Source organism: Mobula hypostoma, chromosome 22 (genome assembly GCF_963921235.1).
Source record: "Mobula hypostoma chromosome 22, sMobHyp1.1, whole genome shotgun sequence".
NCBI classification, from domain to species: domain Eukaryota; kingdom Metazoa; phylum Chordata; class Chondrichthyes; order Myliobatiformes; family Myliobatidae; genus Mobula; species Mobula hypostoma.
Window position 1 is genome coordinate 2,574,356 of NC_086118.1, and position 27,298 is coordinate 2,601,653.

At 43.3% G+C, this 27,298-nt stretch overlaps 1 protein-coding gene across 4 annotated transcripts in view; it reads right to left on the reverse strand.

Annotated features, from left to right (window-relative positions):
• Positions 1–27,298, reverse strand: part of si:ch211-250n8.1 (uncharacterized) — a 222,392-nt gene that overhangs the window by 143,380 nt on the left and 51,714 nt on the right. For 3 of the 4 annotated variants that reach the window (XM_063030892.1, XM_063030891.1, XM_063030894.1), the window contains exons 3-4: positions 16,849–16,924; positions 6,347–6,503 (exon numbers count right to left, since the gene is read on the reverse strand). In XM_063030892.1, the coding sequence (XP_062886962.1) occupies positions 6,347–6,503; positions 16,849–16,924 (233 nt within the window). Of the gene's footprint in view, positions 1–6,346; positions 6,504–16,848; positions 16,925–17,209; positions 17,343–27,298 lie in introns of all 4 variants that reach the window. The other variant, XM_063030893.1, reaches the window with a different exon arrangement.

The window sequence follows — 27,298 nt, forward strand, 5'->3', positions numbered from 1 at the left end:
CAAACTTATCATTACCCGAGATACGGCCTACAATTGTTGCGTCAGCAAACTTATATATTGAGTTTGATGGAAACTGGGCTACACAATCATGGGTGTACAGTGAGTACAGCAGGGGGTTGAGTACACAGCCTTGTGGGGCACCGGTGCTCAGAGTGATTGTAGAGGAGAGCTTGTCCCCTATTTTTACAGCTTGGGTCCTGTCTGTGAGGAAATTGAAGATCCAGCTGCAGATCTGAGTGCTAAGGCCCAGGTTCCGGAGCTTAGGAACCAGTTTATTTGGAATGACGGTATTAAAGGCAGAGCTGTAGTCAATGAAAAGGAGCCTTACGTATGCGTCTTTATTCTCCAGGTGTTCTAAGGAGGAATGTAGGGCCAGAGAGATGGCATCTGCTGTTGACCTGTTGCTCTGGTAGGCGAATTGCAAAGCATCGAGGTTGACCGGTAGGCTGTGGTTGATGTGTGCCATAACCAATATCTCGAAGCACTTCATAGCGATTGATGTCAGAGCCACAGGTTGACAGTCATTCAGGCATGCCACCTTAGGCCCTCTCCCTGTGCTCCCTGGATCTGGGCAAGCACAAGTAACCACTGTCTTGTTACCCTTCTTAGACTTTACTTGTACCGGAACTGTGGGAAGTTTACAATCCCTGTAAGAGCATTAGATAGGCCAGGGAACTACTCACTGCTTGTCTGATTCTTTCATGGCTTGTTCTGATTCTGCACCCTTTTTGTTAGAGTGAATAAGACATATGCTGGGATGCTTGCCACAACACACCTTGCATGAAAGACACTTCCTGCAGTTCCTGCTGATGTGTCCTGTATACAAACAGCTAAAGCAGACAACATTTTCTTTTAGGAAGGCAATCTTCTCACTATGAGCCCTTTTCTCCAGCTGAGGGCACGGATACATTGTGCGCTCGCCCTTGCAGAACAGACAAACTCTTTTGGCTGACGAGACCACTTCCCTTCTTTTAGTTCCAGGTTTGGTTTTAGTTTTCCCTCTCACAGTGGTTACAGTGGCAAAGCTGCTTCCTTTATCCTTAGAACGAAGTTGTGAGTGAGCTTTGTTCACACTTTTGCTTATTGTGGGTGATGCAGCATCCTCTATATTCCCAAAGATTGGGTGCGTGGCAATCTTTACTTGTCTCTCAATAAAATCAACAAAGTTGGCAAAAATAGTCTCACAGTTGTGCCTTTCTTGTAGTTTACAGACCACTGTTCTGCATTTATCCCGAAGCATACAGGGCAGTTTCTTTATGGTTATTAACATATTGGCAGACATGTCCAGCTCACGTGTACACTGCACTTCTTTCTCCATGCAACAGCCTCTTAGAAAAAGACAGTAGTCTTGAAGAGCTTTCACATCTTCAGGTTTGATAGGTATCCAAAGAACCTTTTGCATGTAGGTTGATGCTATTTTCTGTTCATTACCTTAGCTTTTACATATCCTTTCTTAGGGTCAACATGCTGGCAACTTCTGACAAGTACTCTAGGGTGACCTCTAGTGTACTGTTTAAGGATATAGAGGCAGTCAACTACAGCTGTCAGTCTTGCCTTCAACACTCTTTTCAAAAGCCCGAATGAATGCATGATTCTACAATGGATCACCATCGAAAATTTATCTCTCTTTTAGGCAAAGCTGAGATACGTTGTTGTGCCAAGAATTTGTTATTTTATTTTGTTTCCATGCTGTAATTGTTATATGGTTATATTTTGCTTCCTCATAATATCAATAATACTATTCTGACATGTATCATTTTGAGAAAAGGGTTTCCATGCAGTAAATGAATGTCCTCCATGAGCCCTCTGAGCTGCTGAATATGACACTGGCTCCGACTGCCTCATTCATGCAGGCAGAGAGTGAACAGCCTGAACTACCTCCTGGGGGTGGGGGTGGTCTTTTTCATGTTTCACAGACACTTGACAAACAAACGAATCAACATTGACATTGGGCGTCTTTGTTTTCTGCTGTGTCCTATCAATATAGGATCTCACATCATAGGACTGTCTTGCTGGAGCACTTTCAGCACTCACCACACTTGAAGCCCTTAACACATTAACTTTGGCCACCTGTGTGGCAATTTCATCCTCCAACTTAAACTGTTCCTTCCTTTTGCATAGCTGCTCCTCTTGCTCTTCCAGCGCATGTTTGTCCTTCAATAATTACTGATCTCTGATTAATGCAGCTAAATCAGCCTCTGTTTTAATGCAGGCAGAGGAGATAGTAGGTACAGAAGATTCTCTTCCTGCAACAGAAGTTCGAGCACTGACATTTATCACATTGTTGTTCAGTTTCACATCATCTTGTGGGTCTTCTGCTATATGTGTAGTCAAAACATGCCTTGGAATTTAAGAAATATTGTCTGATAGAAGGTGTGCTATGTATACACTTGTTGCAGCAACATGATCTTTAATAGAACAAATGTGGTGCAGCCATTGTTTCATATACTCTATGAATGCATTGTAATAGCGATCAATGTTTGAAAACCATTGGTTTTGTTTTCCTTGTCCAGCCTCGGGAAATGATAAGATTAATGTGATGATGCTTAGCAACAGCTTCACAGAGATTAGTCCTCAAGACAAGATTGCATTTGTAAGGCATTTTTAAAAAATTTTCTTAAATTAATTGTATTAAATCTTTAATTTTGTTCGCATTTGTTTCATACTCTTTTTGATTAGATTAGCCTTAGCCTTCCTCTTTTACAAACCCCAACTTCAGGGTTGTTGGCGCCAGTTCCATGCTTTGATACATTCATGTTATTTTCACTGGTTGCACAACTCGCATTTAAAATAGCACCAGTGATATTTGATTCAATAAAGGTAGACAACAAACAAATTGTCTCCACAACCACAGCACTTAAACCAGACTGAACAAGCAGCCTTCAGTTCAAATGTCGACAACCAGAATATTTCAACATTTTAATAAACAAAGCGACAAACCTCCAGGCAAACACCACATGGCTGAGCAATGGTTCCCAATGGACAGACAGCACTGACCATTCAAAACTGTGTTGAAACCACAAATACATAGCATGAATCAACAAAATGTAAACACGAGGAATTCTGCAGATGCTGGAAATTCAAGCAACACACATCAAGGTTGCTGGTGAACGCTGTAGGCCAGGCAGCATCTCTAGGAAGAGGTATGAATCAACATTCTTCTAGGAGAAGAATGAATCAACAAAAGGTTATTTACTCGCTATAAGCTGCTCCAATTTTGCCAAGAGGTCCCCATATGCCTAAAGATAAATTAGCCCATTTTTATTCCCACATAAACCCTATTTGTGACAGGTGTCACTCTGAGGTGGCTTCTTTAACTCATATGTTTTGGTCCTGTCCTCTTTTGGAAAAAAATTCTGGAAAGATATTTTTGATATTATCTCAACGGTTTTACGTTTTGATTTACAACCCCATCCTATTATGGCAATTTTTGGTTTGAACATAGATTTTTATCCTCTTCAGCCTGTCGGATGATTGCATTTGTTACTTTAATGGCCAGAAGATCCATTTTATTGAACTGGAAGGAGACCAATCCTCCTACTACATTTCAATGGTTTTCCCAAACTGTATTATGTTTCAATTAAGAAAAAATCAGAAGTGACATTTTTGATCCTTCAGTTAAATTTGAAGAGACTTGGAAACCATTTATTCAACATTTTCATATGATGTAATTTGACCTTTCCGAATCCTTCTTATTAACTTAAAATAGAGGAGCAGAGTTGACGACATTACTGAAGTGATCGATTTAAGATAATGGTCTAGCCTTGTTTTGTTCCATTTGTTTTTTTTTGGGTTTTTTATTTATTTTTTGTTTTTTTTTGGGGGGTTTCATTGTATTTTTTTCTTTTTATTTCTTTTTTCTCTATGATTATTTATATCAAGAGTTTGGAAGTCTATTATACTTGTATTATTTGAAATCTTTTTTGTACATGCTTATCAACAATATGATGATTCCAATCTCTCTGTATCAACATTGTTATTCTGTTTATAATTTTGGGAAATTTATAAAAAGATTTAAGAAGAAAGTTTTGCCAAGAGGTCAGAGGCAATCCTTGCCGTAAACCAGTGTTCGTTTGGTATGACTTTTTTTTGTTGCTAAAATGTAGCGGTTACTTGAAAACAGCGAGAGACTGAGTACGGGAATTGACACTGTATGACGTGCTTCCCAAATAACAAATTTCCAAATTCAAAGAACTACGCTTGATCCTTTATTATAAAACCAACAAAGACAAATGATCTTGCAATGATGAAAAACTAACAAAACTAAATTAGTGATACAACTAGCTAATAGCAATACTAAGAGGTATATAAATGTAATTAGCATACCAAGCATTCCAATTAGCAATATAGTGAAGTTAGCAGACAACAAAATATATCATTCCCAGTTACCTCTAGCTCTCAAGTAGATTAAATTCAACTAAAAAAGTGTGAATATGTAACTATACTCACTTGCTTCTACTAAACCCCGACCCATGTGACAGATACCATAATAAATGCACCACAAAATACAATATAGACCAGCGGTCACCAACCACCGGGCCGTGGACCGCTACCGGGCCGCGAGGAAACGATATGATTTGGCGATATGAGTCATCTGCATCTTTCTTCATTCCCTGTCACGCCCACTGTTGAACTTGAACACACGCGAGGTCATTACGCATGCATCATCCATGTCAGCGCGGGAAGATCAACTCCTCGAGCTTGCAAATGATGGCGAGCTGAAAAGTACGTTTGACATAACATCTCTGCCGGCATTCTGGATCAAAGTCAAGGCTGTATATCCTGAGATAGCCACGAAAGCACTGAAAACGTTGCTTCCATTTCCAACATATCTCTGTGAAGCGGAGTTTTCTGCAATGAATGCTAAATTGCGGAATAGACTGGACATGAGGAACCCCCTTCGAGTATCGTTGTCTCCCATCACCCCTCGATAGGGCCGTCTTGTTGCAGGGAAACAAGCCCAGGGCTCCTACTGATTCAGCGATATTGGTGTGTTGCAATGATTTTATATGTTCATACGAGGAAAATATGTGCTGTGTGTTTAATATCCAAAACGTTACTTAAAATGTTATGATGCTATTGACTTACTTATATAACCATATAACAATTACAGCACGGAAACAAGCCATCTCAGCCCTTTTAGTCTGTGCCAAACTCTTACTCTCACCTAGTCCCACCGACCTGCACTCAGCCCATAACCCTCCATTACTTTCCTGTCGATATACCTATCCGATTTTTCTTTAAATGATAATATCGAACCTGCCTCCACCACTTCTACTGGAAGTTCATTCAACACTTACTTCAAGCTCCCCTGTCCTCCCCTGATAATTGACTTATCGCTATATTCATGCGAGGAAAATATGCGCCGTGTGTTTAATATTAAATTCGTTAGATAAATCATTTTAGAAATGAAATTGAGTGTATTAGCCACTTAACACCTATATTCTGGTCGTGATTAACACTCCCTCCTCCTGAACAGAATCGCCAAAAACGATTTGCAGGGGAAAAAAATTATCGGCTGGTACACGCATGCGCACTGGTGCCCGCGCAAGGCTTCATGGTCATTGTAGTCTTTTCTGGGTAAACACAACGTATTTGACTGCTACTCTTGTCTGTTGGCAACCCTACCCCACCCCACCCCCGGGTCGGCCGGTCTGCAAGACTATTGTCAATATGAAACCGGTCCGCAGTGCAAAAAATGTTGGGGACCCCTGATATAGACAATAGATACATGGTTCCCACAGACAGAAAATTGATACATTGGCTTCTATAAAGAGACTCTGCAGATGCTGTAAGTCTTGAGCAACACACACAAAATACTGGAGGAACTCAGTGGGTCAGGCTGCACAGCCCCCCCCTTCTCCTTTCCCAGCTTCGTGGTATGCCCCTCACCCCTCTCTGGTTCCCCATCTCCTTCCCTTTACTCCACTGTCCTCTCCCATCAGATTCTTTCTCCCTCAGCCCTCTAACTTCTTCCACCTATTTCATCCCTCAGCTTTTCATTCCTCTCTCCCCCACCATCCGCCCTCATCCCACCTTCTTATTTTGATCTACCCCCTTCCTTTCCAGTCCTGATGAAAGGTCTCTGCCCAAAACGTCACTGATTATTTCCCTGCATAGGTGCTGCATGACCTGCTGAATTCCTCCAGCATTTGTGTGTGTTCCTCTAAACAGATGCTCTAGTCTGAAACCAGATGGGCTATCAGATATACATGACTATGTTAAGGCATAGGAAAGAAGAAAACTCCTCGACTTCCATTCACACAATATTGACGTGGTGATGTATGAATATTGGGAACAAGTGTCTGCATTTGGCATACAGCAAAGAAGAAATGGACATAAGTACCTCTAGAAGTTTTGGAGTGTGGAGAAGATGGTGTACTGTCACTGCCATAATCTTCTGATTCAATGCCTGGCGGATATAATAACGCCCTCTACCTTGTGCTGTCAGTGTCTTTTTACAGGTAATCGCTTTCTCCAAGGCCAAAGAGAGTTGAGTCAATCTGGGAAAAGAGGAAAGGAGCGGTCAATAAATTACTACCGCTTATCCACACATACAATTCAGGCCTGGTTAAACTCAAATATTTAAATGTTGCTGTGTACACAAATACCACCCTGACACCTGCTTCTCATTAACATGCTTTGTGCTATTTGCATTGTTACCACAAATGAAATTCAGCCCAGAAAGCAAAGGTTCTCCATTTCTGTTTCAATTCTATTAACAAATTAATTGTTAAACATTGTCAAAGCAACAGCCCAACATACAGGTACATGGAGGCTCATTCCTTCAGGACTGTTATTGTAATGGATTAATCGTAAATTATGTGCTTCTTCCTTTTAATTCCTTCCCTATACTGATCTGATATGAATTCATGCCCCTAAATATGGAGATGCTCATCTTGTTCACTGAGGTCCTGCTTTCCTTTGGTACCAAGTCAGCAACAACTTAGCATGGAGATAAGCTGAAAACTTTCCAAGTTGCTCTCCTCAAACACTTGAGCTTGGTGTGTAAATACTATCTCACTGGCTACTCGTACAGCAGTCCAACACTGTTTCAACTAGCTAGGGAGTTGTCTACACTGACGTCTGACCTCACCAAGGCTTACAGCCCCAAATCACTGTATTCAGCGCCAGCCCGGGGCTACAGATATCAAATGATCAGCTAAATGCTGCTTTAACATTGTGAGGGTACCTACCTCTATTGCCCACAGATTCAATCATCTTCTGGAGCTAATGCTTTTGATTGTTGACATCTCTGCTAAGGGGAACAGTTTCTTGATATACACTCTATATCAACATTGCACATAATTAAACTATTCCTCTTTCTACAAACACTGACTGACCTGATCCAGCCATACAATAATGGGCCTTCATGAGGTATTGTGGGGGGGGGGGGGCCATCAGCATTGAAAGTGTGCTTCATCACAATGTGTTACCAACACGTATCATTATGAACAGGAGATTCTGCAGATGCTGGAAATCCAGAGCCAAGACCCTTCATCAGGACTGGCGACTTCATTACGATCAGGCCAGATAATCAGGACCACTGAAACATTTGCAAACATGTTCCACCTGAACTGCCAAGCAGATGACCCATTTCAAGATCCTCCATCACTGAATCTTAATGGATCCATCCAAGGGTGAGGGAAGAGGAGGGAGATTAATTATCAGGGCTTGGAGAGATATGGATTGAATGCAGGAAGTTAGGTCTAACTTGGTGGTCACTGTAGTTGGCATGGACTGACTAGCTGAAGGGGCTGTATTGCTCTATGACTCTAATATTAGACTCCTATAGACTCAAACCAAGCTATACCCATATAGTTAACAAAAGCCTTTACACAATAGTGTGGAGAACTACCCAGATATGCCCTGTCCAGAAAAAGTAGGAGAAATCCAATTCTGCAAATCAGCATTCAATCAACCTAATCCAATTTATAAATTAATAAATGGCATTATCAACAACGTTCTCAAGAGGCAGTCATTCACCAACACCCAACCTGGGGTTGAAGAATATAGTTAAGTCCAAAACTGGGAAAAAAGAGCTTAGGTGACAGTGATTATCATGGGCACCCAGGCTGCATCATGGAACCCTGGTAAATGGTCAATAAATTGAAACCAACTCATTTGCTCAAAAGAAGAAAACTGCAGTTGTTAGAGATCTTTAGTCGGTTAGTCATCTCCAGTTACTTCATCAATGCTATTCCTTCTTTCAAAAGATCAGCAGTGGAAATATTGGCTGAGGATTGTGCAACGTTCTCCTTCATTAACAATTCAATCAGTACCCGTGTGCAACAAAACCCTTAAGATATATTAGTGACACTCACACAATGCCAGGGGTCACTATCAAAATCCTGAGCTCACCTCCAACTAAAAGCTCAGCTAGTAAAACCACATAAGTACTCCAACTATAAATAAAAGTGGCTGTGTAAGTCACTCTGAATACCAATACCATCCATTTTCTTTGCTTGCAACTCCAACAATATTCATGGAGTTTGACGTCAGCCAAGACCAAGTACTGTATCTTATTCTAGCAGCATCTTCCAAACCTCTACCTCGGTCATAAGGGGTAATGGACAGGTACACTGGAACACCACCTCCTGATGACATTGCACAGCATTTTGATTTAGAAATATATCACAGGCCTCTTCATCCCCAATTTGTCTAAATCCCGGATACTCCCACAATGCTGTTAGATAGGGGAAGTTCACGAGAAGGACTACCACATTCTGGAGAGCAATTCGGAGAAGCAAATATATATTTAAAAAGTTACACTTCAGAGGAGTTCATTAAGGGAAGATAGTTGCTCATTTATTTCCACAGGTATGTAATAACCAAACTTAGAGGCAAGTAGTCCACTTTCTTTCAGTTAAAATGCATTAACAGATTAAGAAATGCCTCCTCCTTATTTGTAACTGAACTGTGCACCTGATCTCCTGGTAGATCACATATTTCTTACAACAATTTTGTACAAACCAGAAGTAAACTTTGGTGCTGCTGTAGGTTAAGCCACTGTCTCCCTGAATTCCATTTCAAAAAAGTTAAATTTTGGAATTTCAGATGAGCAGTGGTCACTTCTTTCATGAATCAAAGTGTGCCTTTATCCTTCATGGCCATTAAAGTTCCGCTAAACTTGGCACAGGTAAGTGATGACAACAGATCAACTCTCTTTGCTGATACACTATTTACTTTAATTACTGCATGTAGTAGCAACTTCCAATATAATTGCTATGTGTTTAATCATACAGAAGACAAATAGTTTTTTTTAAAAAGGGTAAAAATTATTTGTTTGAATTATGCTAACAGCTTGCTAGAAGTCCAAGGATATGAGTATCACTCCTCTTGCTTTGCCACTGGATTCACCAATGAGGCCAAAACATTCAGTAACTTAGAACCAACAGGGTAGATAAACTGTTTCTGCACCTCAGCTTTACTGGTATTGCTCCCACTTGAAGGGAGCCCACAAAGACTTAGGGTATATTCCCAAACCAAAAGCCGTGGATGGACCAGGAGGTATGTCATCTGCTGAAGGCCAGATCTGTGGCATTCAAGTCTGGCGACCCAGGCCTGTACCAGAAAACCAGGTATGATTTGCAGAGGGCTATTTCAGGGGCGAAGAGACAATTTCAAAAAAGGTTGGAGGCGACATCGGATGCACAACAACTCTGGCAGGGTTTGCAAGACATTACTTCCTACAAAGCGAAACCAATAGCATGAATGGCAGTGATGCTTCACTACCAGATGAACTCAATGCCTTCTATGCCTGCTTTGAAAGGGAGAATATAACTATCAGCTGTGAAGATCCCTGCTGCACCTGATGACACTGTGATCTTTGTCTCAGAGGCCAATGTTAGGCTGTCTTTAAAGAAAGTGAATGCTCGCAAGTTGGAAGGTCCCAATAGAGTACCTGGTAAGGCTCTGAAAACCTGTGCCAACCAACTGCCAGGAGTATTCAAGGACATTTTCAACCTCTCACTGCTATGGACTGAAGTTCCCACTGGCTTCAAAAAGGCAACAATTATATCAGTGCCTAAGAAGAATAATGTGAGTTGCCTTAATGACTATCACCCCGTAGCACTCACATCGACAGTGATGAGAGAGGTTGGTCATTAGACTGAACTCCTGCCTCAGCAAGGACCTGGACCATTGCAATTTGCCTATCGCCACAATATGTCAACGGCAGATGCAATCTCAATGGCTCTTCACACTGCTTTAGACCACCTGGACAACACAAACACCCATGTCAGGATGCTGTTCATTGACAGGATGCTGTTCAGTATTTAATACTATCATTCCCACTATCCTAATTGAGAAGTTGCAGAACCTGGACCTCTGTAACTCCCTCTGTAATCGGATCCTCGATTTCCTAACCAGAAGACCCCAATCTGTGCGGATTGGTGATAATATTTCCTCCTCGCTGACGATCAACACTGGTGCACCTCAGGGGTGTGTGCTCTACTCTCTGTATACCCATGACTGTCTGGTTAGACATAGCTCAAATACCATCTATAAATTTGCTGACAATGCAACCATTGTTGGTAGAATCTCAGGTGGTGATAAGAGGGTGAACAGGAGTGAGATATGCCAACTAGTGGAGTGGTGCCACAGCAACAACCTGGCACTCCATGTCAGTAAGATGAAAGAGCTGATTGTGGACTTCCGGAAGGGTAAGATGAAGGAACACATGCCAATCCTTATAGAGGGATCAGAAGTGCAGAGAATGAACAGTTTCAAGTTCCTGGGTGCCAAGATCTCCGAGGATCTAACCTGGTCCCAACATATCGATGCAGTTATAAAGGAGGCAAGACAGCGGCTATACTTCATTAGGAGTTTGAAGAGATTTGGCATGTCAAAAAATACACTCAAAAACTTCTATAGGTGTACCAGAGCATTCTGACAGGCTGCATCACTGTCTGGTATGGGGAGCTACAAGACCAAAAGAAGCTGCAGAGGGTTGTAAATTTAGTCAGCTCCATCTTGGGTACTGGCCTACAAAGTACTCAGGATATCTTCAAGGAACAATATCTCAGAAAGGCTGCGTCCATTATTAAGGACCTCCAGCACCCAGGGCATGTCCTTTTCTCACTGTTACCATTAGGGAGGAGGTGCAGAAGCCTGAAAGCACATACTCAGCGATTCAGAAACAGCTTCCTCCCCTCTGCCATCTGATTCTTAAATGGACATTGAACCCCTGAACACCACCTCACTTTTTTAATATACATTATTTCTGTTTTTGCACAATTTTTAATCTATTCAATATATGTATACTGTTATTTATTATTATTTTATTTTGTTTATTTTCTTCTATATTATGTGTTGCATTGAACTGCTGCTGCTAAGTTAACGAATTTCACGAAACATGCCAGTGATAATAAACCTGATTCTGACAACCTTCCTTAAAGAGTCCAGTTTGCTTTGTTTACTTTTCATTCCTTTAACTCACTGAATCCTGCATTTTAATTGACAGCTGTTTTGTGTATTAAAATAATATTAATTATTTAAATACACTTCAGCTGTATGTTAGGGTATCACTTGTAACGCTCAGTTATATTGGCTTGTATATGTCTAGGGGAAATCCCACGCAGCACCTGCCTCAACGCTTCCCACGGAGTCGGTCGCTGCCCGAATCAATCCCAGACATCAATCACCAGCCAGCACACCCAGTACATTTTACCAAGTACACTTTATAGATATTACTAATTCTATGACATTAATAAAAATTCGGTACAGAAAAGGAAGTAATGAAAAAAAGGCGCCAAGACTTCTCAAAGTCCAAGTTCTTCGCGCGCAACCGTTGGAGCTCAATCGATTCCTGACGACCACCCGGATCCTGTCGACTCACGGCTCGGGACCACCCGCAGTGATCGACCGGAGCCTCTCCGCACGTCCGTCGCCCTCCTCGTCTCCCCTCCCACTCTCCGTCTCTCCTCCGACTCCCCGTCAAAAGCCCCGTCCGCCGTCCTCCCCATCTCTCCCCCGTCCTCCTCGTCTCTCCCCGACTCCCCGTCTCTCCACCGTCCTCCCCGTCTCCCCTCCGACCCCCCATCTCCCTTCAGACTCCCCATCTCTCCACCGTCCTCCCCGTCTCTCCACCGTCCTCTCCGTCTCTCCACCGTCCACCTTGTCTCTCCTCTGACTCCCCGTCTCTCCACCATCCTCCCCGTCTCTCCCCCGACTCCCCGTCCCCCCTCCGACTCCCCGTCCCCCCTCCGACTCCCCCCCAAAATCCCCGTCCACCATCCTCCCCATCTCTCCTCCGTCCTCCCCGTCTCTCCTCCGTCCTCCCCGTCTCTCCTCCGACTCCCCGTCTCTCCTCCGACTCCCCGTCTCTCCTCCGTCTTCCTCGTCTCTCCTCCGACTCCCCATCTCCCCCCCGAGTCTCCTCCGACTCCCCCCCAAAATCCCCGTCCACCATTCTCCCCATCTCTCCTCCGTCCTCCCCGTCTCTCCTCCGTCCTCCCTGTCTCTCCTCCGACTCCCCGTCTCTCCACCGTCCTCCCCGTCTCTCCACCGTCCTCCCCGTCTCTCCACCGACTCTCCCCCGTCCTCCCCGTCTCCCCTCCGACTCCCCGTCTCTCCACCGTCCACCCCGTCTCTCCTCCGACTCCCCGTCTCTCCTCCGACTCCCCGTCTCTCCTCCGTCTTCCTCGTCTCTCCTCCGTCTTCCTCGTCTCTCCTCCGACTCCCCATCTCCCCCCCGACTCCACGTCTCCCCCCCGACTCTCCTCCGACTCCCCCCCAAAAAACCCCGTCCACCGTCCTCCCCGTCTCTCCTCCGACTCTCCGTCTCTCCTCCGTCCTCCCTGTCTCTCCTCCGACTCCCCGTCTTTGCTCCGTCTTCCTCGTCTCTCCTCCGACTCCCCATCTCCCCGACTCTCCTCCGACTCCCCCCCAAAAACCCCGTCCACCGTCCTCCCCGTCTCTCCACCGACTCCCCGTCTCTCCCCCGACTCCCCGTCTCCCCTCTGACCCCTCCGTCTCCCCTCCGACCCCCCCGTCTCCCCTCCGACCCCCCGTCTCCCCTCCGACCCCCCGTCTCTCCGCCATCCTCCCCATCTCTCCTCCGACTCCCCGTCTCTCATTTGACTCCCCGCCAAAAACCCTGTCCACCATCCCCGTCTCTCCTCCGACTCCCCGTCTCTCCACCGTCCTCCCCGTCTCTCCTCCAACTCCCCGCCAAAAACCCCCGTCCGCCGTCCTCTCCGTCTCTACTCCGACTCCCTGTCTCTCCTCCGTCCTCCCTGTCTCTCCTCCGACTCCCCGCCAAAAACCCCGTCCCCAGTCATGTGAGACAGCATTATATCCGAAAACAAAATGATACATGACCACCCATTGGCTAATAGCACCCTGCTATCTGCATTAACCCAAGCAACTGTCTAGTTAACAACAGGAATTCTGCAGATGCTGGAAATTCAAGCAACACATATAAAAGTTGCTGGTGAACGCAGCAGGCCAGGCAGCATCTCTAGGAAGAGGTACAGTCGACGTTTTGGGCCGAGACCCTTCATCAGGACTAACTGAAGGAAGAGTGAGTAAGGGATTTGAAAGTTGGAGGGGAAGGGGGAGATCCAAAATGATAGGAGAAGACAGGAGGGAGAGGGATGGAGCCAAGAGCTGGACAGGTGATTGGCAAAAGGGATACGAGAGGATCATGGGACAGGAGGTCCGGGAAGAAAGACAAGGAAGGGGGGGGGACCCAGAGGATGGGCAAGGGGTATATTCAGAGGGACAGAGGGAGAAAAAGGAGAGTGAGAGAAAGAATGTGTGTATAAAAATAAGTAACAGATGGGGTACGAGGGGGAGGTGGGGCATTAGCGGAAGTTAGAGAAGTCGATGTTCTTGCCATCAGGTTGGAGACGGGATATAAGGTGTTGTTCCTCCAACCTGAGTGTGGCTTCATCTTTACAGTAGAGGAGGCCGTGGAGAGACATGTCAGAATGGGAATGGGATGTGGAATTAAAATGTGTGGCCACTGGGAGATCCTGCTTTCTCTGGCGGACAGAGCGTAGGTGTTCAGCAAAGCGGTCTCCCAGTCTGCGTCGGGTCTCGCCAATATATAGAAGGCCACATCGGGAGCACCGGACGCAGTATACCACCCCAGCCGACTCGCAGGTGAAGTGTCGCCTCACCTGGAAGGACTGTTTGGGGTCCTGAATGGTGGTAAGGGAGGAAGTGTAAGGGCATGTGTAGCACTTGTTCCGCTTACATGGATAAGTGCCAGGAGGGAGATCAGTGGGGAGGGGGGGGGGGGGACGAATGGACAAGTGAGTCGCATAGGGAGCGATCACCACTAAGCACATCTTTCCCTCCCCCGCCTCTCTGCATTCTGCAGGGATCGCTCCCTATGCGACTCCTTTGTCCATTCGTCCCCCCCATCCCACCCCACAGATCTCCCTCCTGGCACTTATCCGTGTAAGCGGAACAAGTGCTACACATGCCCTAACACTTCCTCCCTTACCACCAATCAGGGCCCCAAACAGTCCTTCCAGGTGAGGCGACACTTCACCTGCGAGTCGGCTGGGGTGATATACTGCGTCTGGTGCTCCCGATGTGGCCTTTTACATATTGGCGAGACCCGACGCAGACTGGGAGACCGCTTTGCTGAACACCTACGCTCTGTCCGCCAGAGAAAGCAGGATCTCTCAGTGGCCACACATTTTAATTCCACATCCCATGCCCATTCTGACATGTCTCTCCACGGTCTCCTCTACTGTAAAGATGAAGCCACACTCAGGTTGGAGGAACAACACCTTATATTCCGTCTGGGTAGCCTCCAACCTGATGGCAAGAACATCGACTTCTCTAATTTCTGCTAATGCCCCACCTCCCCCTCGTACCCCATCTGTTACTTATTTTTATACACACATTCTTTCTCTCACTCTCCTTTTTCTCCCTCTGTCCCTCTGAATATACCTCTTGCCCATCCTCTGGGTCCCCCCCCCTTCCTTGTCTTTCTTCCCGGACCTCCTGTCCCATGATCCTCTCGTATCCCTTTTGCCAATCACCTGTCCAGCTCTTGGCTCCATCCCTCTCCCTCCTGTCTTCTCCTATCATTTTGGATCTCCCCCTCCCCATTCAACTTTTAAATCTCTTACTCACTCTTCCTTCAGTTAGTCCTGATGAAGGGTCTCGGCCTGAAACGTCGACTGTACCTCTTCCTAGAGATGCTGCCTGGCCTGCTGCGTTCACCAGCGACTTTGATGTGTGTTGCTTCAACTGTCTGGTTAGAGACTTCCTCAGCACTTAACATAACAAAGAAGCATTCCCCAGTATAACATAACAAAAGAAGCCATTTTAAATTTAACATACGAGGAAAAGAAAGACCCCGTACACACTGATTATGGGGGTGAGGGGATCTCAGTGTGCAGCAGACAGTTCTGCTGTTTCCCAATTCTGGTAATCCAGGTCCAACCCTGACCTTGACTGTGTACTCCCTGTGACTTTCTCTGCTGCTCTAGTTCTCTCCAACATCCTAAAGATGTGTTGGTAAACTACCCCTAGTGGAGTTGATGGGCATACCTGAGGGCAAGCGGGTAACAGGGCAAAAATAATTACAGGAAATAAGTGGAGGAATGGGATTGACGGGATTGCTCTAAAAATCCAAGATCGATTTGATGTGCCCAATGAGCTTCTATACTGCAATATATACAACGTGCTTCTGGCACTGAGGCAGACATTTGATAGTTTTGCTGCAAATGTGTCTCAGAATGCCTCAGTAACTATAGGTTGTCCTTTTCTGCCTGCTTCACTTGGCATGGGCACTGGATTGACTGAGGCCTTGAGGTGTTTGGGAGTCTCACAGCCAGCGCAGTACATGAGACAAGATGTTGAGTCAGATCAAGTACAAAGTAGCTCATTAAATGGATGTCCATACACAGCTCGTACACAGAACATAAGAGATGAGAGACACAGAATGTAAAAGAATTCAGCTGCATGGAGTTGAAAGTGTCTGTTTGGTGTTTGTCAGAAAGTAGTCTAAGCTTGTGCAAAATCTACAAGAGTTCAGGAAAGAAACCTGGTGTGCAATGCAATGGAGTTCAAACAAATGTCATGAAATTTCCCCACTGGATCGCAGATATTTATTCTAACAGCCTTTTACAGTCATCTGCTAAAATTTCTTAAAGCCATTTAGGCTTATAGCCATCATCCAAAGTCCAATAACCCGGTGTAGTATATGCAAGTGAAATTTCTTGTTTTGTTGAGATACAGCCTGGAGTAGACCCCTCCGGTCCTTCAAACCACAATGCTCAGCAACCCACCAATTTAACTCGCCCAATCATGGGACAATTTACAATGACCAATTACCTACCAATTAGTAAACACAAAATAATCTGCAGATGCTGGGGTCAAAGCAACACTCACAACACGCTGGAGGAACTCAGCACATTGGGCAGCATCCGTGGAAAAGAATGGTCGACGTTTCGGGCTGGAACCCTTCCTTCGGGTTCCGGCCCAAAACGTCGACCAATCTTTTCCATGGATGCTGTCCGACCTGCTGAGTTCCTCTAGCTTGTTGTGAGTGTTGCACCTACCAATTAGTACGCCTTTGGACTGAGGGAGGAAACCCACGTGGTCACGGGGAGAACGTACAAACCTACAGGGAGCATTGGGAATTGAACCTGGGTCATCTGTACCGTAAAGCATTGTGCTACCATCCCACTATGCTACCATCCCACCCCAAATGGTAGTTGTAGATCCAGCAGCAACAGTCAAAAGGGAATTAAAAAGAAAAGTCACAAGGCTTGAGGGAGAAATGGACAATAGATCCAATTCACAGGACTTTCAATGGGATGGGGCAACTGGCCTTCTTCTCTACAGTGAAGTTAGATGAAATTGGTGAATGTATGCTACCTGTGACAGTGATCCTGTTGTGGAAGTTGCTCCATCCAGTGCCAGTAGTCTCTTCTCCATAGCCCCAAGACTGGCTCTGCAACAAAACAATTACACCACCATACAGGAGTTAAATTTACTCTTATTTACCTCTTTCCTTCTCAAATTCTCATTCTGCTACTGCAATTTTTATCCAATTGACCTTTTGAATTGTCAAATCTCACACTAAACAAGCTCTAAAATAAGAGAATCGTATATAATCATAATAATGCAAGAGCAAGACATCAGGTAATTAACAAAACAGTCTTATAGATTGTTTTTGGATTAGAAATTTGGGGTGCCGGAGGGATCACCTTAATCATTTACAATTTATTTTAAATACCTGGATAAGAGCCAAGGCCACGGCTGACCACACAAAAGTGGAAAAGCAAAGTGTGAAGAGAAAAGGAGATAGAGAACGTTGACACGGCTGGGCAAAGATGTTGCATTTTGGTTGGATGTCTGAACTCATCCTCCTAGGAGGAATACAGAATACTGTTTAAATGGAGAGAGAGGTCAGAACGCTGCCCCACATGAAACAGAGTTAACATGCAAATACAGCAAATCATTATGAAAATAAATGTAATATTGGGGGATAGAGTGAGGTACACTGGGTATTGGTGACACTGCACTTGGAGTACTGGTTATAGTTCTGACCTCTTTATTTGAGAGATATCCTTTCATGAAGGAATGTTTCTGATTTCAATGAAGAGGAGGCCATCTCACAAGGAACAAGTCAGCCAATATCGAACAAGCAATCAGTCACTCAGCACAGAAAAAAGCCCTTCAACCCACTGACTTCAGGCTGACCATCAGCACCAGAGCAGGTGCATCCATTGTATGAGTGTTCAGTGTGAGTGTGGAGCGTCCAGTCTTTGACATCAAAGGCTTCAGTGAGAAGACACAGAAGTTTAGAACATAGAACAGTACAGCACTGGAACAGACACTTCAGCCCACAATGTTTTGTTGAATCAATTAAATTAGTAATTAAATGGCCAATGAAACTAATCACTTCTGCCTACATAACATAGGAACATAGAAAACCTACAGCACAATACAAGCCCTTCGGCCCACCGAGTTGTACCGAACATGTCCCTACCTTAGAAATTACTCGGCTTACATCATATCCTTCCATTTTCCTTACATCCACGTACTTATCTAAATGTCTCTTCGAAGTCCCGAAAGTAGGAGAAGATGGCGACGCGACGCAGCTAGCAGTGGCCACTCCAGTAAATGATATCTGTTATCTGTCAGGTAGGGTGCCGTGCACAATCGTGATTTGATGGAGACAGATGTGAGAGCACAGAGGAACATTTGGAGGAACCTCTGAAATACCTGCTTCGCTGCTGCTGCTACTGTGTGATCCAGAATCTCCAGAGGGGAAGGCCCCGAGTCCTCAGCTTTGCTTGTTGCTTGGCGGCCGGGGCAGGGTCAAAGCGCCTGGCAGAGATGGTGCTCGGTGTCGGAGGCTCGAAGTTTTCAGACAGACTCAGAATTGGCTGCGGTTGGGTGCTTCCAACGCATCGGCAAGTTTGCGGTACTTGGGCGTTCATGGCAGGGAGAGTCTCTCCCTTCTACTGTCTGCGTGAGATGATGAGGCTATTGGGACTTTAAGACTTCTGTTTTACCGTGCCCATGGTCTGCTCTTTATCAAATTACGGTATTGCTTTGCACTGTTGCAACTATATGTTATAATTATGTGGTTTTGTCAGTTTTAGTCTTGGTTTGTCCTGTGTTTCTGTGATATCTTTCTGGAGGAACATTGTATCATTTTTTAATGCTTGCATTTCTAAATAACAATAAACGAGGACTGAGTGTCCTCATAATCTAATCTAATCTAAGTAGCTGGCTCTACCACCATCCCAGGCAGTGCATTCCAGGCACCTACCAATCTATGTAAAAAAAAACTTGCCCCTCACACATCCTTTGAAATTACCCCTGTAAACTTAAATTTGCCGGACCACTAATCACACCACAAACAGTTCTTTACTTTACCTTTTTCACCAGTTTATTTGTTCAAACTCAGCCGGTGAGAAGCTTGGAGCCATGCATCAGAGGGACAGATTTCCTCTCCCTCTGGCGGCTTATGACGAACTGCTGTCTAACATGCAGAAACGTTACAATTTATATAAGTAGTGAAACAAAGAGCACTCAATTCAACAGATATTCCTGCCAAGTCAGTTAGAGCAAAACTTAATTACTTAGATAACAGAGTCCACTAAATCAAAGTTTTAATTACAAATGAATGTTCTGTCCAGTTCTTATCATTAGACAAAGGAGGGAACTTAGTTCAATATAAGAACCCAACACTACATACATTCCCAAGGGACATCTGTGAGTCGTTAATCTAAACAAGCTGCAGGCAGATTCTGCAGTGAAGGACAAACTTTGCACACTATCCAGAACAGAGCACACATAAGCTGGCACTTAATTTTAACCCATTATTTACAAGAGTCCAAGAATCATTTCTTATGTCCCCAATACCCTTAAAACTTCATCACCCCCTCTCAACTTCAATGCATGTCCTCTGGTATTAGATATTTAAATCTTGGGAAAAAGATACTCACTGTCTATTCTATTTAAACTTCTCAACTTACAAACCTCTGTTAGATCTCCCCTCAGCCTCCACTGCTCCAGAGGTAACACCTCAAGTTTGTCCATCCTCTCATTATGGCACATCCTCTTTAATCCAGGCTGCATCCTGGGAAACCCCTACTGCATCTTTACCAAAGCCTTGACATCCTTCCTATAATGAGGCAAGCAGAACTGTATGCAATACTCCAGGTGTGGCCTAACTAGAGCTTCGTAAAGCTCCAACATACTTTTGTTAAGTTTTGTAACTTCAAAACATAAAACTAATTCAAAGAGAGACACAGGAGTCCAAAAATGCAGGTCTAACTTCAAGTTTACGTTAAGCAAGGTGCGCAGATATTACATGGTGGTGTGATGATATATGAAATGAATGTATTTTTGCATATAACCTGTAATTATTTAAATGAACAGGAATACTTAAAATGGAATACGTATACTTAAATATATATATATATATATATATATATATATATAGTGCCCACAAATAGTATTCACCCCCCACTTAGAAGTTTTCATGTTTTGTTGTTTCCTAACATTGAATCACAGTGCATTTAATTTGGCTTTTTTGACACTGATCAACAGAAGTGGCTTTTCCGTGTCAAAGTGAAAACAAATTTCTACAAGTTGGTCTAAATTTATTACAGTTATTAAGCATAAAATAATTGATTACATAATTACTTAACCCTTTCAAGTTAGTATTCAGTAGATGCACCTTTGGCAGCAATTACAGCCTTGAGTCTGTGTGGATAGATCTCCATCAGCTTTGCACATCTGGACATCGCAATTTTTCCCCATTCTTCTTCACAAAACTGCTCAAGTTCTGCCAGATTCCATGGGTGTTGTGAGTGAACGGCCCTTTTCAAGTCCAGCCACAAATTCTCGGTTAGATTTAGGCCTGGACTCCGACTTGCCCACTTTGCTGCTTTTAAGCTTTGTAGCTTTGGCTTTATGCTTGGGGTCACTGTCTTGCTGGAAAGCAAGTCTTCTCCCAAGTCATAATTCTCTTGCAGACTCCATCAGATTTCCCTGTATTTTGCTACATTCATTTTACCCTCTACCTTCACAAACCTTCCAGGGCCTACAGCAGTGAAGCGTCCCCACAGCATGATGCAGCCATCACCAAGGTAAGGATGGTGTGTTTTTAATGATGCACAGTGTCTGGCTCACACCAAACATAGTGTTTAGTCTCATGGCTAAAAAGCTCAATTTTGGTTTCATCAGACCATAGAACCTTCTTCCAGCTGACTTCAGAGTCTCCCACATGCCTTCTGGTAAACTCTAGCTGAGGTTTCATGTGAGTTTTTTTCAACAGTTATTTTCTCTTTGCCACTCTCCCATAAAGCTACAACTGGCGAAGCATCCGGGCAACAGTTGTTGTACACACAGTCTCTCCCATCTCAGCCACTGAAGCTTGTAACTCCTCCAGAGTTGTCATAGATCTCTTGGTGGCCTCTCTTACCAGACCCCTTCTTGCATAATCACTTAGTTTTTGAGGATGGCCTGCTCTAGGCAGATTTACAGTTATGTCATTTTCTTTCCATTTCTTGATGATTGACTATCTGTACTCTAAGGGATATTCAGTGACTTGAAAATTCTCTTGTATCCATCTCCTGACTTGTGCTTTTTAATAACCTTTTCACGAAGTTGCTTGGAGTGTTCTTTTGTCTTCATGATGTAGTTTTTGCCAGGATACTGACTCACCAGCAGTTGGACCTTCCAGATACAGGGGTATTTTTACTACAATCAATTGAAACACTTTGACTGCACACGGTGATCTCCATTTAACTAATTATGTGACTTGTAAAACCAATTGGCTAGACCAGTGATGTCTTGGTGTGTCATATTAAAGGACAATCAATTATTTTATGTTTTATATTTGTAATTAACTTAGATCACTTTGTAGAAATTTGTTTTCACTTTGACATGAAAGAGTCTTTTTCTGTTGATCAGTGACAAAAAAGCAAAATTAAATCCACTGAGATTCAACGTCGTAAAGGAATAAAACATGAAAGGTGTATACATTTTATAGGCACTGTACATACAAGATTACTCAAATATTATTGAAATATTAGATACACAACTTTTGAACTCAATGTCATAGCATCATACAGCATCGAGCCAGGCCCTTCGTACCATTTAGTCTGTGCCGAACCATTTAACCTGCCTGCTCCTATCAACCTACACGGGGACCACAGCCTTTGATACCACTACTATCCATGCACTTCTTAAACATTGAAATTGAGCTCACGTGCACCACTTGTGCTGGCAGCTCATTCCACACTCTCAACGCCCTCTGAGTGAAGAAGTTTCCCTTACGATCCCCTTAAACCTTTCACTCTTAACCCATAACCTCTACCCATATAATCAGTGGATGAACACTCCATTATGTCCCCTACGAGAGCAGCTGTGACACTGTCCCTGATTAGTGGTGGAACTTTCCTGCTTCCATTACCTCCCTTTCTAACTTCTCTAAACATCAAAACCCTGGGACATTAAGCACCCACACATTCCTGTCCCTCTCTCAATGAAGTCTCTGTGATGGCCACTACATCATTGTTCGATGTATTGATCCATTCTGCAAGTTCATCACTTTTACCCATAATACTCCTAGCGTTAAGAAACACACACATCAAATTATCCGTACTTGTATCTATTACATTGCTCCTATCTGTTTTCACAGGCCCTGACATCTATCTTCCTCTCCATCCCTCCACTTTACGACCTGGTGCTCTGGTTCCAGTCCCCCTGCCGAACAAGTTTAAACCCTCCCAAGTATCACTAGCAAATCTCCTAGCCAAAATATAGGATCCCCTCCAGTTTAGGTACAAGTTGTCCCTCTTGTAGAGGTCACCGCTGCCCCAGAAGAGGTTCCAATGATACAAAAATCTGAAAGCCTGCCCCCTGCACCAGTTCCTCAGCCACTCATTCATCTGTACTGCATCCTATTCCTGCCCTGACTCACGCATGGCACTGGGAGTAATCCAGAGGTCACGACATTAGAGGCCCTGTTCTGCAGTCTCTTTCCTCACTGCGCAGGGCCTCTTGCCCTTTCTACCTGCACCATTGGTGCCAATGTGCGCCACAATCTCTGGGTGCTTACCCCCACCCACCACCACCCTTGAGGAAATCGTGGACCCTAGCACTGGGGGGGGGGGGGGGGGCAACACATCATCCTGGCAACACTTCTGCAGCCACAGAATTTCCTGTCTGTCCCCCTTACTATCGACCCTCCTATCACTCTACGCTTCCCTGCAGAACCTCAGATGCGGTGTCACTGGGGTGGCTGCTGCTGTTGTGCCCCAACAGGTCATTCTCGCCACCTAGCAGTATTCAAAGGAGCATACTTGTGGAATCACTTACAATGGAAACGAGTAAACAGTCAATGTTTCGAACTGAGACCCTTTATCAGGACAGATGAAGAGTCTCAGCCTGAAATGTTGACAGTTTACTCTTTTCCATCGATTCTGCTGAGCTCCTCCAGCATTTTGTGCGTATTGCTGGGGTATAGAACATAGAATACTACAGCACAGTACAAGGCCCTTCGGCCCACAATGTTGTGCCGACCCTCAAACCCTGCCTCCCATATAACCCCCACCTTAAATAATTCCTCCATATATCTGTCTAGTAGTCTCTTAAATTTCACTAGTGTATCTGCCTCCCCCACTGACTCAGGCAGTGTATTCCACGTACCAACCACTCTCTGAGTTAAAAACCTTCCTCTAATATCCCCCTTGAACTTCCCACCCCTTAACTTAAAGCCATGTCCTCTTGTATTGAGCAGTGGTACCCTGGGAAAGAGGCACTGGCTATCCACTCTATCTATTCCTCTTATTATCTTGTACACCTCTATCATGTCTCCTCTCATCCTCTTTCTCTCCAAAGAGTCAAGCCCTAGCTCCCTTAATCTCTGATCATAATGCAGACTCTCTAAACCAGGCAGCATCCTGGTAAATCTCCTCTGTACCCTTTCCAATGCTTCCACATCCTTCCTATAGTGAGGCGACCAGAACTGGACACAGTACTCCAAGTGTGGCCTAACCAGAGTTTTATAGAGCTGCATCATTACATCGCGACTCTTAAACTCTATCCCTCGACTTATGAAAGCTAACACCCCATAAGCTTTCTTAACTACCCTATCCACCTATATACTTGTTGCTGAGGGGAATGGCCACAGGAAAACCCTGCAGAGAGTGCTTACTCCCCTTACCTGTGCAGGTGGTCTCCCAACTACTACCTGAAGCCTGAATTCTGGGTGTGACCACTTCAGTAAAAACTTCATCTACGAGGCTTTCAGTCTCGCAAATGGCCCTGAGTACATCCAGCTCCAGCTCCGTGACCTTGCCAGTCAGGAGCTGAAGTTGGGTCTACTTCCCACAGGTATAGTCATCAGAGAGACTGTTAGCTACTATGCAATCCCACATCTTACAGGAGGAGTATTCCACTGCCTTAACTACCATCCTGCCTGCACTGAATTGAGGACTAAGGATTTATAGACAACATTAAAAAATGTATCTGTTCATACCTGTGCCTTCTCTCTGAAACCTTCGAGTTTCACACTCACCTTAGTCACTTACTCAACCTTTTCTTGATGAGCGTGTTACACCTTTGGCTCTAACTTCTTCAGCCTAAGTTGTACATCCAAACAACTCAGCACTCTCAGCCTCCACCTGTCAGTGCTGAAGCTTGTTGAGCCATAAGCTCTCATTCTAGCCGTCCTCTCCGACAATGGCCACTCCCAGAACGGCTGGTCTGCTTACAACTCACTTCTTTTTCAATTGGCCCTTGCTTAGTTAGTAATAACCCAAGAAACTGCTCTGCAGACAAGCAACAAAAGGCTTCACTTGCTTTTTAAAACTCGTGCGTAAAGTTCACAGGGTATTTTCCCCAACTCTGTGAATTCCTGTTCCATAGGTTTAGGCAAGTTTCTGGTTTCATTTTCTTGTCTACTAGTGCCTATCTAGTGTAGTGAGAATGGGGCCACTGTCATGTCGGATGTGGGAGTTCCGGGAGCCCTCTAGTCTCTCTGATAACTTCCTGTATCGAATAAAGTGAACCCGAGTGTACGTTCATGGTCTTCTGCTGCTGTTGCCCTTCAGCATACCACGGCTGTAACGCGCGGTTATTTGAAACACTGTCACCTTCTTGTCAGTTTGGCCTCTGTCCTCTCTCATTAGTACAGCATTTTCACTCACAGAACTACTGCTCATCGGGTGTTTTTCTGTTTTTCCACATCACTCTCTGTGAACGCCAGAGACTGCTGTGCACCAAAATTTCCAAAAGACCAGCAGTTTCCCTTTCAATATTTTTATTAGTTTCTGCATAGAAGAATACAGAGTACAAGACGACATACAAGTCAAAAGAAAAAAATAAAATAGTACCAAATACATTGTATTAAAAATACAATTACAATCACAAAACCCTGTATTCATAAAAATTAAATTAAATTGTAATACTGAAATATAATAATTTTGTTGTACAGAAAAAAAATCTAAACCCACTACCAAAGTCAGAACTGTTAGGAAAAGCAAGAAAAAAGGGGAAAAAAAAGCCTTATCATATAATAGAATATATTATTATCCACCATCTGTACTTTTACCACAAATCAAAGGTTTTGAAAATATCTCAAAAAAAGTCCCCACCATGTATAAAAGTCTTGACTAGATTCAAAAACTGAACAACGGATCTTCTCTAAATTTAAGCATGACATAACATCATGTAACCATTGAGCACGAGCAGGCGGAATAGCATCCTTCCATTTAAGCAAGAGCGCCCTCTTTGCTATGAGATATAAAAGCCAAAATATGCAAATCAGGTGTCTCCAAAATAAAGTCTTTTCCTCCAAGAATACCAAATAACGTGGTCAAAGGGTTAGGCTTAAAATTTACCTTGAAAAGTACTGAGAAAGTTTGGAATACTTTCTTCCAGCATCTTTCAAGGCTCGGACATGTCCAAAACATGTGAATTAATGAAGCTTCTCCATTATTACATCTATCACAGAAAGGAGATATATCTGAATAAAAACAAGATAGCTTATCTTTAGACATGTGAGCCTATGAACCACTTTAAATTGTAAGAGGGAATGACGGGCACATAATGATGAAGTGTTAACCAATTTTAAAAATTTCATTCCAAGTTTCCTCAGAGATTGAAGTCTAAATCTTGTTCCCGAAGATCTTTAATTTTGTCTATAGGAACATTTCTCATTCCTAGCAACATACCATAAAAGTTGGATATTGAACCATTATAATAAAGTTTCAAATTAAAAATTACATCTATTAAGTCCTTATAGGAACTTACAGGAAATGTATATAGTTGAGAACGCAGAAAGTCTCTAATTTGTAAATAACAAAAAAAGTGAGTTTTGGGTAAACTATATTTAGCTGACATTTGCTCAAACGAAAGAAGACTTCCTCCAATAAACAAATCCTGGAAGCATTTAATACCCAATCTATCTCGTGCTTTAAAAACTGAATTGGTCATCGAAGGCTTAAAAAAAAGTTAGAACAAATGGGACTAGACAAAGAAAATCTCAATAGACCAAAGAATTTCCTAAATTGTACCCAGATCCTCAAAGTATGTTTAACTACCAAATTTTCAGTTAGTATACTAAAGGATAAAGGGAGTGAAGATCCGAGAAGAGAAATAATAGAAAATTTATTAACAGAGTTAACTTCTAAAGAAACCCATATTGGACAGTCCTCATGGTTAATACGTCCAAAACGTAAGATTTCGTATATTGACTGCCTAATAATAAAACCTAAAATTTGGTAAAGCTAAACCTCCATTCTTCTTAGATTTTTGAAGGTGAACTTCATTTAGTCGAGAATGTTTGTTTATCCAGATATGAGAAGATAAAACAGAATCGAGAGAATCATAAAAAGATTTAGGAATAAAAATGTGTAATGCCTGAAAAAGGTATATAAATTTAGGAAAAATATTAATTTTAATAGAGTTAATTCGGCCAATCAAGGGTAACAAAAAAGGTGACCGGTTTGATAGTGTCCTTTTAACAAAATTCAGTAAGGTAAGAAAATAGGTATTTATAATTCTTGGTAATTGTTACACCCAAATAGGTAAAGTGATTTCTCACAATTTTAGAAGGAAGGTTAGTATTAATTGATAACAAATTATTCAGAGGAAAAAGTTCACTCATGTAAATTCAGTTTGTAACCTGAAAACTGGCTGAAACAAGAAAGTAGAGAAAGCACAGGAGGTAATGAAGTCTCAACATTAGAAATAAAAAGCAATAGGTCATCAGCATAAAGCGAAGCTTTATGAACAGTCCCTCTCCTTAGAGTACCAGTAATATCACTAGATTCTCGAAAAGCAACGGCTAAGGGTTCTAAAGCCTAGTCAAAGAGCAAAAGGCTCAAGAGACAACCTTGTCTAGTTCCACGTTGAAGTTTAAAAGGTTTGGAATACTGAAAATTAGTAAGGACCCTAGCAGAAGGAGATAAAGTAATTTAATCCATTGAATAAAATCAGGCCCAAAATTAAATTTTTCTAAAGTTTTAGATAAATAATCCCATTCAACCCCATCAAAAGCCTTCTCAGCGTCTAAAGAAATCACACATTCCGATATCTCTTTAGAAGGGGAATAAACAACGTTTAATAAATGACAAATATTAAAGTGGGAATATTGATTTTTAATAAATCCTGTCTGATCATCAGAAATGATAGATGGTAAAATATTTTCAATTCTACAGGCCAGGATTTTAGTATCAACATTAAGTAAAGAGATTGGTCTGTATGAAGAGCATTCGATTGGGTTCTTATTCTTTTTAAGAATAAGTGAAATAGAAGCTTCATAAAAAGATTGTGGCAACTTGCCCAACTTAAT